The 15638-nt window shown below is 47.0% G+C and overlaps 1 protein-coding gene across 7 annotated transcripts in view; it reads left to right on the top strand.

Moving 5' to 3' along the window:
* Positions 1-14233, top strand: part of PRR5 (proline rich 5) — a 161199-nt gene extending 146966 nt beyond the window's left edge. For all 7 annotated transcript variants that reach the window (XM_088478309.1, XM_088478306.1, XM_088478304.1 and 4 more), the window contains 2 exons: positions 10547-10685; positions 13573-14233. In XM_088478309.1, coding sequence (XP_088334435.1) covers positions 10547-10685; positions 13573-14117 — 684 coding nt within the window. In that variant the 3' untranslated portion in view covers positions 14118-14233. The remainder of the gene's footprint in view (positions 1-10546; positions 10686-13572) is intronic.
* The last annotated feature ends 1405 nt before the right edge of the window (positions 14234-15638 follow it).

The raw sequence follows: 15638 nt of genomic DNA, 5'->3' as shown, positions 1-15638 counted from the left end.
AGGCTGTGTGCTTCAGAAGTAAAGTTGCTGGAGGGTGTGGGGTACTCTGGGTCTCATTCAGACCCGCTCGCGAGCGCAGGACACTCGCAAGCGGGTCGATGGTACCCAAATGCGCATGCGCACGACGGAGGCTGCTCCGTCGTGCGCATGCGCGAGACCCGGCGAGCGACGGGGAAGCTGTCGCTCGGGATCTCACACCAAAGGGGGCATGCTGTCGATGGTGAGTGACAGCACGCCCCCTTTGGTGGGTGTGCCGGGGGCGTGCCTGCCAGACGGAGGCGTTCCCATGGGAACGCCTACCGTCTGGGTCCGGCCCCATTGACATCACTAGTGATGTCAGTGGGAGTGATTTTGGCTCTGATAGAGGCAAAATCACTCCAGGGCTTGCGGCAGCGAGACCCTACCGCAGGGTCTCTTCGCAAGCCCGATGGTCGCGATGGTCTTGACCATCGCGACCATCATCATGGACGCTCGCATAACATGTGGGTGGTAACCCACAGCTATGCGAGCGTCCAGGAGGACTCACCAAAAAAAAAAAAAAAACGCCCTGATTCAGAGCGGCCGCTCGTTCAGAGCGTCCTGCTCTGAATCAGGCCCTCTGTCCCTGTTTCCATAATGTCAGTGACAGTAGGGAGAGGAATAGAACAACGACAAATATCAAATGCTAAATTGTGTGTGCGTGCGCTTTGGGCAAGTATATGGGATTGTGTTTACTTTTGGCAAATGCCCGTATAACTGCATTGTGCATTGCCAGATTGCGGATGTCCTTTCAGCTGGATTGGACGGAGCTATTACTACAGCGGATGAGGTCTCCTGACTTCCTGCGCTGTCAGTCCTGCACGAGCCATTTAATTACGGTTGTCATGGCGACAGTCACCTGCCGTGTGTCAGGGTTCTTCTATATGAAGACAACACTTCAGACAAGTGCAGGATGTAAATGATGGCGGGGGGCTATGAATAGAAGGCCTTTCATTCCCAGCGGGAGTTGCTGGTAAACAATCCAGGAAGTCCCATGTAAGCGAAGCTGCGATTCACACCAGCGTACTGGTCCCTCGTGATACGCAGAAATAGTACCCGAGATGCCTTTGTCATATGTGCCCCTTGGACTATCTTTATCCTATAGGTCTCTGCAAACGTTGGGTCTGATACAGATATATTCGCAATGCCGCTATTTACGCAGGTGAGGGAATATCGCCCGAATGCGCATGCCTAGCTGCAATGTACATGTACCGCGATTGAATTGCGATCATATGTGACTACGGTTGTAGTGAGGATTTATTCGCAGGTGACTGACAGACTGAGGCTGTATTTTTGGGAAGTAACAGGGTGTGGCGGCAAAAATGCAGAGGCGTTGTGACTGTGTCCAGGGCGTGTATCTGCCTACATCTGCCATCCCGTATGCAGACAATATGGCGCCAAGGTCTCAGTTCCCACGGCGATTCAGCGTGACCATAGGATTGCTCAATTGGTAGATTATCGAAGACTCTGTGATCACTGCATGTTACAGTAAGGCTCATATGTAAAAGCCTGCACGTTGCAGCAATCGGCGTAATCCTGTCAATTTAGCTCAAAGATTTAAAGCTGCAATAATGTACAAGGCATGTAGGTTTTGCCTTTTAAATTATCGCTGCTTTAAATTTTCGTGGCTAAATCGCTGTAATTGCATTGCTTACTGCAACTTGCAGGCTATTATATTTATATTTATATATATATATATATATATATACATTATATATTGTGACACAGTCAGATTAGGGGTCCCTCTCCAGGGTAGAGGACTCCTTCCTTACACACACAGCAGCTGGGAAACAGTACGCCAGTCTGGATTCGAGTACAAGCTGGTCGGCGCCAGTCTTTATTGTGCAAAACAGAAACAACATAAAGAAACCATAAACATAAATCCTAGCCCTGGCTGGGCTCTAACTTTACAGGTGGTTCCCTCACTACAAGAACCTGGCAGGGCCTAATGCCCTCACCAGCAACAAAGGCACAGCACAGCACTTACAGATGGGTTTTTCAAGTGTCTCTGAGCAAACTCCCTGCCTGCTCTCCCAGGTGAGACACTCAGCCCTAAACACACTAGGCTTATATTGGCCACTCTCAGGTGGAAACCCTAACAAGCCTGTTACCAGGCTGCAAGACCCAAAACCGTGGGTGGAGCCCTCCCTCTCCTCTCACCCACAACCCCCAGGTCCCAATCCGGCTTTTCAAAAAGCCGAGACTCAAGCCTGCTACACTGCAGACTTTCTCCTGGGGGTTTAAAACACATAAGACAGGAATCTGGGACAAATGTACCTGCCACAGGCCACTTTACCAGTGATCCTATCACAATATATATATATATATATATATATATATATATATATATATATACAAATATGCCTAAACCTGACATATAGGTGTAATAATAAGTAATATATAAATATAGCATCGCAACTGTATTTGCCCTCTATACGTATAAGTGGATATCACACAAGCACAGATATTTGACAAAGTGAAGTAGTGAAGGATGTTTTCTGTATATATAAATATTGTATAGTGACACTAATTATATAGCGACACTGCTTTAAACTGATGCCTTTTCCAAATAAATTATCTGTCCTATGACAGGATTCTCAAAAGGTTGAAGTAAACTTTAAGACTTCAGAGGAAAATATATATATTATTTATAGCAGATGAAAATGTCTGCCTGGAAGACAGCGGCTTCCCCATGTCGCTGATGTCATTGGCGCCATTTACAAACACAAACTGCAAGGCTACTTAGGTAGCGGCTTATCGGGGCCCACTCTGGGGCTCCCTAGTACTGTTTCATGGCATCGGTAAGAAATACTGCCCGACGCTGGAAGACCGGCAGTGAAGATCCCGACAGGTAAGTATTTTTAGTATTTACTAATCTAACCCCCCCCCAACCCTAATCCCCCCCTAACCCTAACCCACCCTTAGGGGTGCCGTACCCTAACCTCCCCCCCAAGTGCCTAACCATAGCCCCCCCTGTGGGTGCCTAAACCTAACCCCACCTTCCCCGCAGCCTAATCCTCCCAGGGGGCGGTGCCTGACCCCAAGTGCCCATCGCAGCTGTCCACGTCGCCGCCCAGCTTACCTTCGATCGCTATGCCGGGCATCATGCTCCCGGCGTAGGCAAAATGACAGGCGTCAGGATTTCGATGCCTGTCATTAGACCCCTGCCGGGATTAGACAGTTGGGAAGCCGGCGGTCGGCATTTCGACCCGTCGGCTTCCTGACTGCATCCCCTGTTTCAGGCTGAATAAAACTCCCAGGAACCTCACTGTGAAAGAGAAAAAGGCAGATAATTACAATGTAAGCACAGGAAAGAATTACCATAAAAAGAGATTTTTTTTTTATTAGCTGGGGATATAATTAAAGTCAACGCAGTATTTGGAAATTGAAAAATCAGATGTATTTGAACAGGTCATGTATATTTAGAAGAAAAAATGAGTGGTCCAGAGAGCGCGGTCCTTGTATGTGGTGTGGTGGTCTTCTCTGTATCTCAGGTATAGCAAAATACATCCCTCTCAGAAAAAAAGAGAAACTACATAAGCCCCTATTTAACAACGAAACGAAGTACCAGCAGAATTTTACGTTTAGTGTCACTGTAATACTAACGAAAAATCCACTGGTATTTACCAATACTTACCCTTTCGGTGAGGTCGCACGCTGGTATGCTGACAGTCTAACGCTGCCAGTAACGGGGCTCCGGTGTTATGCGCATGCATGCCAGTCCGTCTGCACATGTGCATGACACGGGTACACCGGCAGTGCCTGTAAGGCTTCGCTGAAGCCAGAAAGACACCGCCGGGTCTCCATTGCCGGCAATGGGGCCTGCATGGCGATCGATGCTTGACAAACAGCGGTAATCTTAGATTACTGCTGTTTGTTAAATCCAGAAAGGGTGGCATAATCCCTCTAGCGAGCGCGAAAGGGGTTATGCTTTGTTGTTAAGTAGGGGCCGTAGTCTGTGGATTAATGAAACGTATATGCAAAATATTGTTGTACAGGACCAAGAGACCTACTATATATTGGGAATTAGTATGATTTACCGCCGGACCCATGCCCAGTGGTTCAAGTCCTGACAGCGGCAGCCCGACAAGGATTAAAATCCCAATCGTCCCCAGGTATTCACTAACCTATTCTACCCCCTTACCCTAACCCTCCTTAGGGGTGCCTAACCCTAACCTTCCCCCCCCAGTGCCTAACCCTAATCCCCCCTCTAAGTACCTAAACCTAACACCCCCTTCCTCGCCGCCTGAGGAAGGAAGGGGTGGTTAGGTTAAGTCCCCCCCGGGGGTGCCTAACCGTCCCTCCCCCTAGCCTAACCCTAACCTCCCAGGGGGCTGCCTAACCCTAAGTCCCCCCCGGGATCCCTAAACCTAACCCTCCCCTCCCCGCTACTATCCGCGCTCGGCATCCCTTCGATCGGGATGCGGGGCGCCGGTCTCCCGGCGTCAGTAAAATGACAGGCATCTAGATTTAGACGCCTATCATTTAACCCTCACCGGGATTAAGCAGTCGGGAAGCCGGCTGATGGGATTAGGTCCGCCGGCTTCCCGACTGCATACCGTATAATTAACTCACCTAATTAAGATGAGATACATTCATCAAAAGGTATCTTTGCTTTTCTTGATCTTCATGTGTGTGTGCAGCAAGTAAGTAATATACACATGTATCACCCTTAAGTATGTCAAATTTACTATTTTCATTCTGTTGAGACATCTGGTCATATTATGAATTGTTGTATTATCTGTTATTGGTTTTAGAATATATTATTTTATGGGATATATTTTATGTTATGTGATTATGATCCAGGTTTTCTGGGTATCGATGTCCAGCCCCTCCCTATGTTTGTTAATTGAGTAGGTGGTAGGTATATAAGATGATATATGGATGGTCCCTATACACCCTGAGGAAGGACCTGACTGGTCAGAAACGCGTTGGTGGCGTTTCATCTGACAGGACTTTCTGATTCCAGCTCATTCCGGGTGAGAAGGATAAGGTTAGACCCTCGTGTCCATACTTTTTTGGAGGACCCAATCCGGGGATTACTATTACCATTTCATTCAATTTCTGTAACATTGTTTTTGTTTTAATGGAATAAAATACCTTAATTTTTATGAACATTTACCTAATCCTTTGGAATCTATGTTACATTACCTATATCTTGTGAGGATATCCTGGTTTTGTAAGGATTTTTCTTCTTTGTGGAATAAAAGGATTTATTTTTGGAACTTATTGGGATCTTTGGACTCATTCAGAGGCGGTCGCAAGAAGCGACCGCTCGCTCTGAATGAGGGCGGCCGCTTGAATTTTCTAGTGCGGGCTCCTGGTCGCTAGCTAAGCTGTGGGTTACCACCCACAGCTTTAGCGACCGACCAGGTTGATGGTCGCGATGGTCAAGACCATCGCGACCATCGGGGCTTGCGACGAGACCCTAAGGTTGGGTCTCGGCAACCGCAAGCCCCATGGAGCTTCCTGCTCTGATCGAGCAGGAAGCTCCCCACTGACATCACTGCTGATGTCAGTGCGGCCGCCCACAAAACGGCAGGCGTTCCTTAAGGAACGTCTCCGTTTGTGAAGTCACCCCCCCCCCCCCGCCACGCCTACAAAACAGGGCGAGCTGTCGATCAACATGGACAGCCGCCCCTTTTGTAGAGCGCTTCGGAGCGAGAGAATTTCTCTCTCACTCAGGGGCTTGCGCACGCGCAGTGCGGCCGCTGCCCGTGCACAGGGCCTAAACATCGACCCAATTGCGAGCGCTCTGCGCTTGCGACCGGGTCTGAATGAGGGCCTTAATGATGTGCATTTAAAGCATATGAAGCTCTCAAGGTTGCAATTGTGCCCTTGGCATATACAAAGAAACCTTTTTGGTGGAATGCCTATACCTGTACCCAGGTGAGTTCGTCTCCTCAAAGGTGATACATGTGTATATTACTTACCTGCTGCACACACAAATGAATATCAAGAAAATCAAAGATACCTTTTGATGAATGCATCTCACCTTAATTAGGTGACTTAACTATAAGTCTCTTGAGCCTGCACTACAATATTTCACATATACGTTTGATTAATCCACAATGTTCTCTTTTCTCTGAGGGGGATGTATTTTGCTATATCTGGGATATAGAGAAGACCACCACGCTACATACAAGGACAGCGCCCTCTGGACCACAATATATATATATATATATTATATATATATATATAGGCTAGCAACAATGGACCGGCACTTCAATATATAGACAGCGGCTACTTGGTTGCCTTCAGCAGTATAAAGGACAGTAGAACAAAAGAGCTGCGGCACTCCAAGATTGGTGGAATCAATAAAGCTGTATTTAAGCCGACGTTTCAAAGCCTTCAGGCCTTTTTATCAAGGCACATACAGTGTGTCATAAAATGACACACTGTATGTGCCTTGATAAAAAGGCCTGAAGGCTTTGAAACGTCGGCTTAAATACAGCTTTATTGATTCCACCAATCTTGGAGTGCCGCAGCTCTTTTGTTCTACTATATATATATATATATATATATATATATATATATCTCAAGGGGTGGTGCACCTGAGTGTGGACTGGGCTGTTGTCCTAGAGCGCAGGCTGTTTCGATTATTGTTGAGGCAGCACAATATTGAGTGAATTCTATGTATACCTTAAATCATAATTTTCCCAGTACACTACTGAGTCCTCACAGCACTATTATGTACTAAGCCTTGGAAAAAGAGATAAAGCGGACGGACATATGCCGTGTATCCACTAGACGATATAATGAACGATATCGTTAATTATATCGCTCAGTGGATGTGCAGTTGACGACGTTGCTCATCGCCCAAACCCGCTGTCCAACCTAACGATATCATCAGGTTGTGCAGGTTGGGGATGAGGGAGGGTGCCGGCACTGAACGTTATCGTGAATTATATCGTTCAGTGTGTGCGCTCAATGTCGTTAAGGACATTGAGCGCACCACTGCCGGGGACACATTACACGATAATCGCTCATGGAGCGAATCGTGAAGTGGATATGCACCTATAAAGTACAAACCAATCAGCTCCCAACTGTCACTTTACAGGCTCTGTTTGAAAGATCAAAAGTTATGTACAATGTAAATGCTCAAACAGCAAATACATATGTACATGAATACAAAGAGGGCAGCGCTTGTAGTAAACACCACAAGGGTACTAATTATAAATTTATTACCATAAAAATCACAACAATGTCAAAATCAACTTTCACATATATAAACTCCCGGGAGTGGGGATCATAAAAAGTTGACAAAACACATTACCATAAAATAAAATAAATATATAATAAAACATTCCGCACATAGGCGCCTTTACAATGGGTGCAAGGTGTGCGGTGCACACAGGACCCTGGGTCCAGGGGGGCCCACACCGCACGCCCTGCACCCATAGGTCATCATACTTACCTCTCCGCCGATTCCCGAAGTGCTGCTCCGCTAGCTCATATCCCATTTAATACTGGTGTACATGGGATACAGAAGCCACCTATCCCCTTACCTTAACTGAGTGGTACCTTTACTGTGTAATTTCTATGTATAATTAATCTGTCATAGATACTGGATTTACCATTCATATAGTTGTGGACCACTACCTGTTACAGGATGATTAGATATATGTACTGCATATAAGGTTAAGTATGTCCACATTGCATATGTTGTGTATACTGGTACACATGAGATTATATATATTTCTCTTTTGCATCTACAGTGAGAGATACCAGACTGTTCAATTTTGATACCTGTCATAATTTTCTGTGTTATGAGGCTCTATTTACTACAATCCACATATTGAATGCAGATTGTAGTGTGATATTAACGACTGAATTTGCATTGCCAATTCTGGCAATATCACAGGGATTTACTACAAATCCCTTGCAGGGACAGAGCTTGCGATAAAGCTCTGACCCCGCGAATCCCCTTCGGAGCCTTATCACGGTATTTTCGCAAAAAATACCGTTACTAAGTGCCCGCGGTGATAAGCCCCGCCCCTGGTGCTAAGCCCCACCCCCCGCGATCGCGGACCCCCCGCGAACCCCCCCTCTCCCTTAATTACACTTACCTGCATGATCCGGGCCTCAGGTGATGTTCTCCATGTCTCCGGTCAGGGGATATCCCATTCTGCACTGGGACCCGGTCACCTGATGACCGGGCAGCACTGCACTATGGGAGACCAGCTGACCGGAGGGGAGTCATCACCGGAGGCCCGATCACCGGTCCCTGGAGTCAGGTAAGTACATTTTATTTTTACAATTTTTTTTTCTTTTTTTTACAGGCTGTTTAGACCACACAGCTGATTACTGGGACCGACTCCCGACTCTGCTCTCCCCGTTAGAGCAGGGCTGGAGGCCGGTAACCGGGGGAGACCCTGGATAACGCCACCTCCAGGTGGCGTTATTATCACAGGGCTTTTCCTGATATTTTTTTTTATTTATTTATTTTTTATTTATTTTATTTTCTATTTATTTATTTTTAGTAACTCTGGTCGGATCACATTTCCCATTACAATTATAGGAAATGCGATCTGATTACTAAAAATAAATGATACTTAGGGGTTGGAGTAGAATTTTACGAATTCTACTCTAATTGCCCTGTAATAACTACAGGTGATACTAAAATAATGTGAAAAGGGTGTGAACACACCATTTTTCACTTTATTTTAGTAAAAATAATGTTAATAAATAGAGTCCTTAGTGTGTTGACACCAATATATGGTGACCCATATATGCTCACCTACATAAAGTGAATAATTATAGATATTTACATAGTGCCTTGAATTTACCCGGCACCTTGTTTTTTGTCATCATGTATTGATACTGCGGATTAATGTTCCAGTCCTTATTTCAGAGCTTATCTGTTCAATTATTACGCATTGTTTTATATATGTTCACCTATCAAATTGATCATATACTCTTGCTATAATAGCACATATCATTGGTTACTAGGCATAGTTTGATCATTGTCACTTATATGCTGCTATGCCTTCAAGTACTACTTTTATCTGAGACATGACGGTCACTGATACCTTCTATGTATGGATTGGATATTTAGCTTATCTTTGTTATTTCCTGTCTAGTCTTGTTAGTCCCTGTCTTACACCATTTATTTATTAAAAGTTAAGTTTTATACTATATAGGCGGATACTGGGCCTGATTCAGAGCCAGTCGCTCTGAATCAGGGCCGGGCTTTTTCTTTTTTGGAGCAGCCTCCTGGCCGCTCGCATAGCTGTGGGTGACCACCCACAGCTCTAGCGAGTGGCCATGATGATGGTCGCGATGGTCAAGACCATCGCGACCATCGGGCTTGCGACGAGACCCATGTGGTAGGGTCTCGTTCATCGCAAGCCCCAGAGAGCTTTCGGCTCTAACAGAGCCGGAATCTCTCCTGACATCACTCGTGATGTCGATGGGGCCGCCCCCAAACGGCAGGTGTTCTCATGGGAACGCCTCCGTTTGGGCAGCCACCCCCCGGACCTGCCCACCAAACGGAGCGAGCTGTTACTCAACATTGACAGCACGCCCCCTTTGGTGCGAGACCCGGAGTGACGGAGTGCCCGTCGCTAGCCGGGTCTCGCGCATGCGCACGACAGAGCCGGCTCCGTCGTGCACATGCGCTGTGGGCCACCATCGACCCGGTTGCGAGCGCTCAGCGCTTGCGACCGGGTCTGAATCAGGCCCTCTGTGCCCCAACTAAAGAGAGTACTTCTCTTTCTTTCTCCCATTATTGTAATCTTTTGTGATGAGGGGTTGTCCCATTTGAAGTGCACGCCCATTTCCTCCAACCAAAACCCCCTTGCACGGCCGCACACCCCAGTGTCAGAGTGCAGCAGCGGTGAATGGGACATACCTGACTATGGGCCCAATTCAGACCCGTCCGCTAGGCTGCGCTCGCACGCAGCCTGTCGATGTTTTGCAATGTGCGAATGCCTATTAGACGCAGTGCGTGTGCGCGAACCAGTCAATGCGATCGCCCCTTGTACTTAGACGCCCCGCTAGAATGAGTGACAGAACAAGGCGTTTGTGGGCGGTGACAGGGGATGGTCGATGGAAACGGGGGAGTGGTGGTGCGAACGCAGGCGTGTCTGAGCGTCTTAACGCCGTTTCAGAGGCGTGCATAATCAAAACGCAGCGTCATAGTACACGTCACATGGCTGAATTACACACAGCAGCATTCCCGGTGCTTGCGGTAGGGTACGGTCAGCCACAAGTGCTGCGTACGGGTCCGATGTTACTCGATGTTACCGATTGTTGCATACACTTCGTGGAGATGACGTGTGTTACTAAGGGAAGGTGGGCGTCTTAAGACAGGCTGGTGGGTGTCTAATTACACACCGCTATCGCACGCCAAGACATAGTGGGCGTGCTAATGCACTAACATGCACATATTCAGGAAAGCAACTAGTTTTTATCACATTTATCATTATACTATATACAGTGTGTCTGCTCTTTCAGTTCTCTTGTGTCGTGGATATACCCAAGTGTCATGTGTTATGTAAATAATGGCTTTCACGCTGTATTGCAGGGTGTCCATGAATCCAAAGGCGTAACAGAAGAATATCTGAACTTGGAGGGGCTCATTCAGAAGGTGGTCTCCCCGTATCTAGGTACATATGGACTGTACTCTAGCGACGCTCCCTTCACACACGCCTCCTGCATCTTGGGTAAGAAGCAGAGATAAAATAAAGCTGGCACTGTAATCACAGGTGGAAATCCAATTCTTAGTAATGTCTGGAAAATGGCGCTGGAACACGGGCAACTCTCGGCCACCGACATTGCCAATTGCCCCTCACGCCCCATAGAGATATGTAGGAAAGTTAGTGATGATGTTCTACTATAGTTCGCAGAGACGCGCGCAGCCAAACAGCGCAGCGGCACATTGCCGAGAACTAAAATCTCGCCATAATGTACCTAAGTACTTAGAGCAATATATTAGCTGCTGGTGTCCCGACGAGCATATTAGGCAATAAGAACTCAGGGCTCGATTCAGACCCGCTCGCTAGATGCGTTCGCACGCAGCCAAAGTATGCAAATCCCTCGATCGCACGGCAAGGCATTAGCACGCCCACTATGTATTGCCGTGTGATTGCGGTGTGTATTTATACGCCCACCAGTCTGTCTTAAGACGCCCACTCCAGGAAGTGTATTCAACAATCGGTAACATCGGATCCATACGCAGCACTTGTGACTGACCATACCTTACCGCAAGCACTGCGAGTGCTTCAGTTTATAATTCAGCCATGTGATGTGTATTGTGACGCTGTGTCTTAATTATGCACGCCTCTAAAACGGAGTTCGCACCACCAGACCCCGTTTTCATCGACCATCCCGTCCCCAGCCACAAACGGCTCATCCTGTCACTCATTCCAGCCAGGTGGCTATGTGCAGCGTGCAAACGCTTCCCGATCGCATGGACTAGTTTGCGCACACGCACTGTGTCTTATACGCAAGCGCACATTGCAAACATCAGTAGGCTACGTGCGAACGCAGCCTAGCGAGCGGGTTTGAATTGGGCCCTAAGTACGGTACAGAATAAATGGTTGTGCAAACTGCGATTGATGTACTTTTACTGGCAAATGAATGGGGATAGATTAGCTTAGGACATCTTGCAAATGATGCCTGTTAGCTGATCCTATAACCAAGGGTGAACTAAAATGCATCTCTGTGGAAAAGAGAGATGTATTTGATTATATAAACTCTAAGCAATTCAATTATAGAAGTACAGATGTGTCCTCAGTACGCCACGCCTGGTTTGAGTGAGCCGCCAGGTCCCGAGCTGCTCTGCTAGCATCGATGAGACTAGGACGCACCAGCAGACTGAGCTGATTAATGGGACACTTGTATGTCTGTGTGCACCTGAGTCTGTATATGAAACACAACGGAACTTGGAATGTATAAAGCTGCGGCCGCTACATTGTATCACTTCATATACAGATTCAGAGACTTGGGGTCGATGGTCCCCCACTGCGCATGCTCGAGACCCAGCCAGCAACGGGCGCTCCGTCGCTATGGGTCTCGCATCAAAACGGGGCGGCTGTCGATTATGATTGACAGCTCGCCCTGTTTTGGAGGCAGGCAGGGGGGTGGCCGGCCAAATGGAGGCGTTCCCGACGGAACGCTTGCCATTTGGAGGCGGCCTCAGTAGTGAGCTTCCGGCTCTATTACTGGGGCTTGCGATGGACGAGACCCTACCACAAGGGTCTCGTTGCAAGCCCCGATGGTCGCAATGGTCTTGACCATCGCAACCATCAGCTGGCCACTCGCTAAAGCTGTGGATGGTCACCCACAGCTTAGTGAGCGGCCAGGAGGCCGCAGCAAAAAAAAAAAAAGGCCAGAGCCTCAGTCACACTCAGATATACATGTGTCACATATCATATTAATCAGCACAGTCTGCTTGTGCGTCCTAGTCACATCGCTTTTCCACTTAGACGCACTGTTACTCAAAAAATACAATAAGGACGCCCAGCTCCAACAGAGTCTCACGTGACCTGGCGCCACGAGGGGGTCTTTTTGGCGTGACTGTAGCAAAGCTGTGTAAGGACACGTCTGTAGTTTCAACTATACTACTTTTATATTTACTGATCATCAGAGAAATATAATTATAAATGTTTGCGGCCTTTGTATAAATGTAGACATCTTATTAATGTGGGAATTCCTTGGTGGACAATTATATTCATTATATCATTTTATATATGTGATCGGTGTCATTGTAAGTTTAGGGATTCAGGGCCTTATTCAGATATGGATGCTAATGCAATCGCGGCGGCGATCCCGTACGCCGCAGTTGTGCGTAAATACGCTAATGCTACAGCCGCCTGCAAATGTACTGAGACGCACACTGGCAGCATCGCAGAGCCAAGCAACTGCGCAGATCCTTCCCTAATCGCCATCTGAGTAATCCTATGATGGCGCAAAATGGCAGCTGGTGGAACTGTGACACGGGCGCCAGGTTTTCTGCGTACGAGATTGCAGTAGTCTGCTGAGACATGCCCACAGAATGGCTGCAATGCGTCTGTGTTTTTGCTGCCACTCCCGTAAGCGGCCCCAAACGATCCCTGAATGTCCGTCGCTTTGCAAAGCAAATAAATCTTCACTGCCAGCAGCATAACTATGGTATCTTGGCGCATGCGCAGTGCGACCACGACACATATGCATTTGCCAGATAATCGCTCAACTGTAGAAATATCGGCAATGTATCCACATATGAATCAGATTTTGTTATAATGGATTTGGTGCCACCTAGTGGACAATAAGGGTACAAATACAATTAACATCTCTCAATTTCATAATATTATTTTTTATTCACTTTATATACTCCTCAAGTATTGAGGTGCAATATGTGGTATACATGTTTAGGTATTTCTATTTTAAATATATATATATTTAGATTTATTTATTTTTATTAGTGATTTTGCTGTATTGACGTTATGCTGTACCCTATTTACCAAACTGTCTTGTAAAGATATGGTAGTTCTGGAACTTCAAAATGGATATCTTCTATGAATTAGCTCTTTCGTAGCTCCTGATTTGATTATTTTGTGTCCCCTACAGAGAAACGCATGTTCAGGCGCTGCCCGAAGTCCGGCGAGATCATCACTAAGAACCCTGTGGTCCGATCCAAGAGCTACAACAATCCCCTGCTGACTCCGGTAGCCGAGTACGAAATGGAAAACCTTGCAGCCAACGGGTCTGGCATCCGAAGGCACTCAGTGTCAGAGATGACCTCTCTCCTAGAGATGCAAGGATACTCCAACCTGACCACCATCCTGGACTCCAGCTCCAAACTCTCCATGTCCGCCGCCAAAACACAACCATCGGGTGAGCTGGAGCGGCCGGCCTTGGGCAATGGACAGTTCCCACCGATACACAATAACAGTGAACCTCAACAAGGACTAGTACACAGCCAGCGTTCAGGGGAGGACCTGCCCAGAGACCCCCCCAGGCTTCCTGCTCCCTCCTCCAGCCCAGAGACAATTGTCGACCAGATCCTAGAATCCATAGACTCGGACTCTGAAGGGATTTTCATAGATTTTGGAAGGGGCTGCTCTAAATCTTCAGGATACACCGTGGACGTTGGCAGACAGAGCCTTGTATAAAACTCTTCTTATGTTTCTTACATTTCTTTTTATACGTTGCCCTTACCGCGGGTGAGGTTGGGTGCGAGTTGTAGGTTCCTGCTCAATTAAAGAAGAACTACACTTAAAATAGAGTCATGACTCCACTTTTGTGTTACAGGATCGGTGCAGCCTAATACAGAATTAATGTCCGCAGACCTTGGGCTATACAGTATAAATGCAGGGTTTTGATGGGCATACTTTGTATAACATTGCATTGTTGGTGTATATAGGGGCCATATGCAAGAGATATCGGCACCGTATATATGCAGGCTATATCAGCATCGTCTATATGCAGGCTATATAGTCAGTGCCTATATAAAGGCTATATGGACAGCGTTTATATGCAGGATATATCGGCAGCTTCCAAATAAAGGTTATAAATGTAGAGTACATATGCAGACTATATGGATGGCATCTATATGCAGGCTATATGGATGGCGTCTATATGCAGAATACATGCAGGTTATATGGATGGCGTCTATATGCAGGCTATATGGGTGGCATGTATATGCAGGCTATATGGATGGCGTGTATATGCAGGCTATATGGATGGCGTCTATATGCAGGCTATGTGGATGGCGTCTATATGCAGGCTATATGGATGGCGTCTATATGCAGACTATATGGGCGGCGTCTATATGCAGGCTATATGGATGGCGTGTATATGCAGACTATATGGGCGGCGTCTATATGCACGCTATGTGGATGGTGTCTATATGCAGGCTATATGGGTAGTGTCTAGATGGGCGGCGTCTATATGCAGGCTATATGGATGGCGTGTATATGCAGGCCATATGGATGGCGTCTATATGCAGGCTATATGGATGGTGTCTATATGCAGGCTATGTGGATGGTGTCTATATGCAGGCTATGTGGATGGTGTCTATATGCAGGCTATGTGGATGGCGTCTATATGCAGGCTATATGGAGGGCGTCTATATGTAGGCTATATGGGTAGCGTCTATATGCAGGCTACATGGATGGCGTCTATATGCAGGCTACATGGATGGCGTCTATATGCAGGCTACATGGAGGGCGTCTATATGCAGGCTTCATGGATGGCGTCTATATGCAGGCTTCATGGATGGCGTCTATATGCAGGCTATATGGATGGCGTCTATATGCAGGCTACATGGAGGGCGTCTATATGCAGGCTACATGGAGGGCGTCTATATGCAGGCTATCTGGATGGCGTCTATATGCAGGCTATACGGGCGGCGTCTATATGCAGGCTATATGGTTAGCGTCTATATGCAGGCTATATGGTTAGCGTCTATATGCAGGCTATATGGATGGCGTCTATATGCAGGTTGCATGGATGGCGTCTATATGCAGGTTACATGGAGGGCGTGTATATGCAGGCTACATCGGCAGTGTCCATATAATGCCTATATAGACAGTGTCAACATAAAGGCTATATGGGTAGAGTGTATATGCAAGCTATAACGGCAGCGTCTATATAAATGCTATATGGATGGCGTCTATATGCAGGCTATATGG

This window comes from Taudactylus pleione, unplaced genomic scaffold (assembly GCF_031769625.1).
Source record: "Taudactylus pleione unplaced genomic scaffold, aTauple2 ptg000212l, whole genome shotgun sequence".
Lineage (NCBI taxonomy): Eukaryota > Metazoa > Chordata > Amphibia > Anura > Myobatrachidae > Taudactylus > Taudactylus pleione.
The sequence above is the reverse complement of the archived record's forward strand: the minus strand, read 5'-3'. Positions and strand labels throughout refer to the sequence as shown.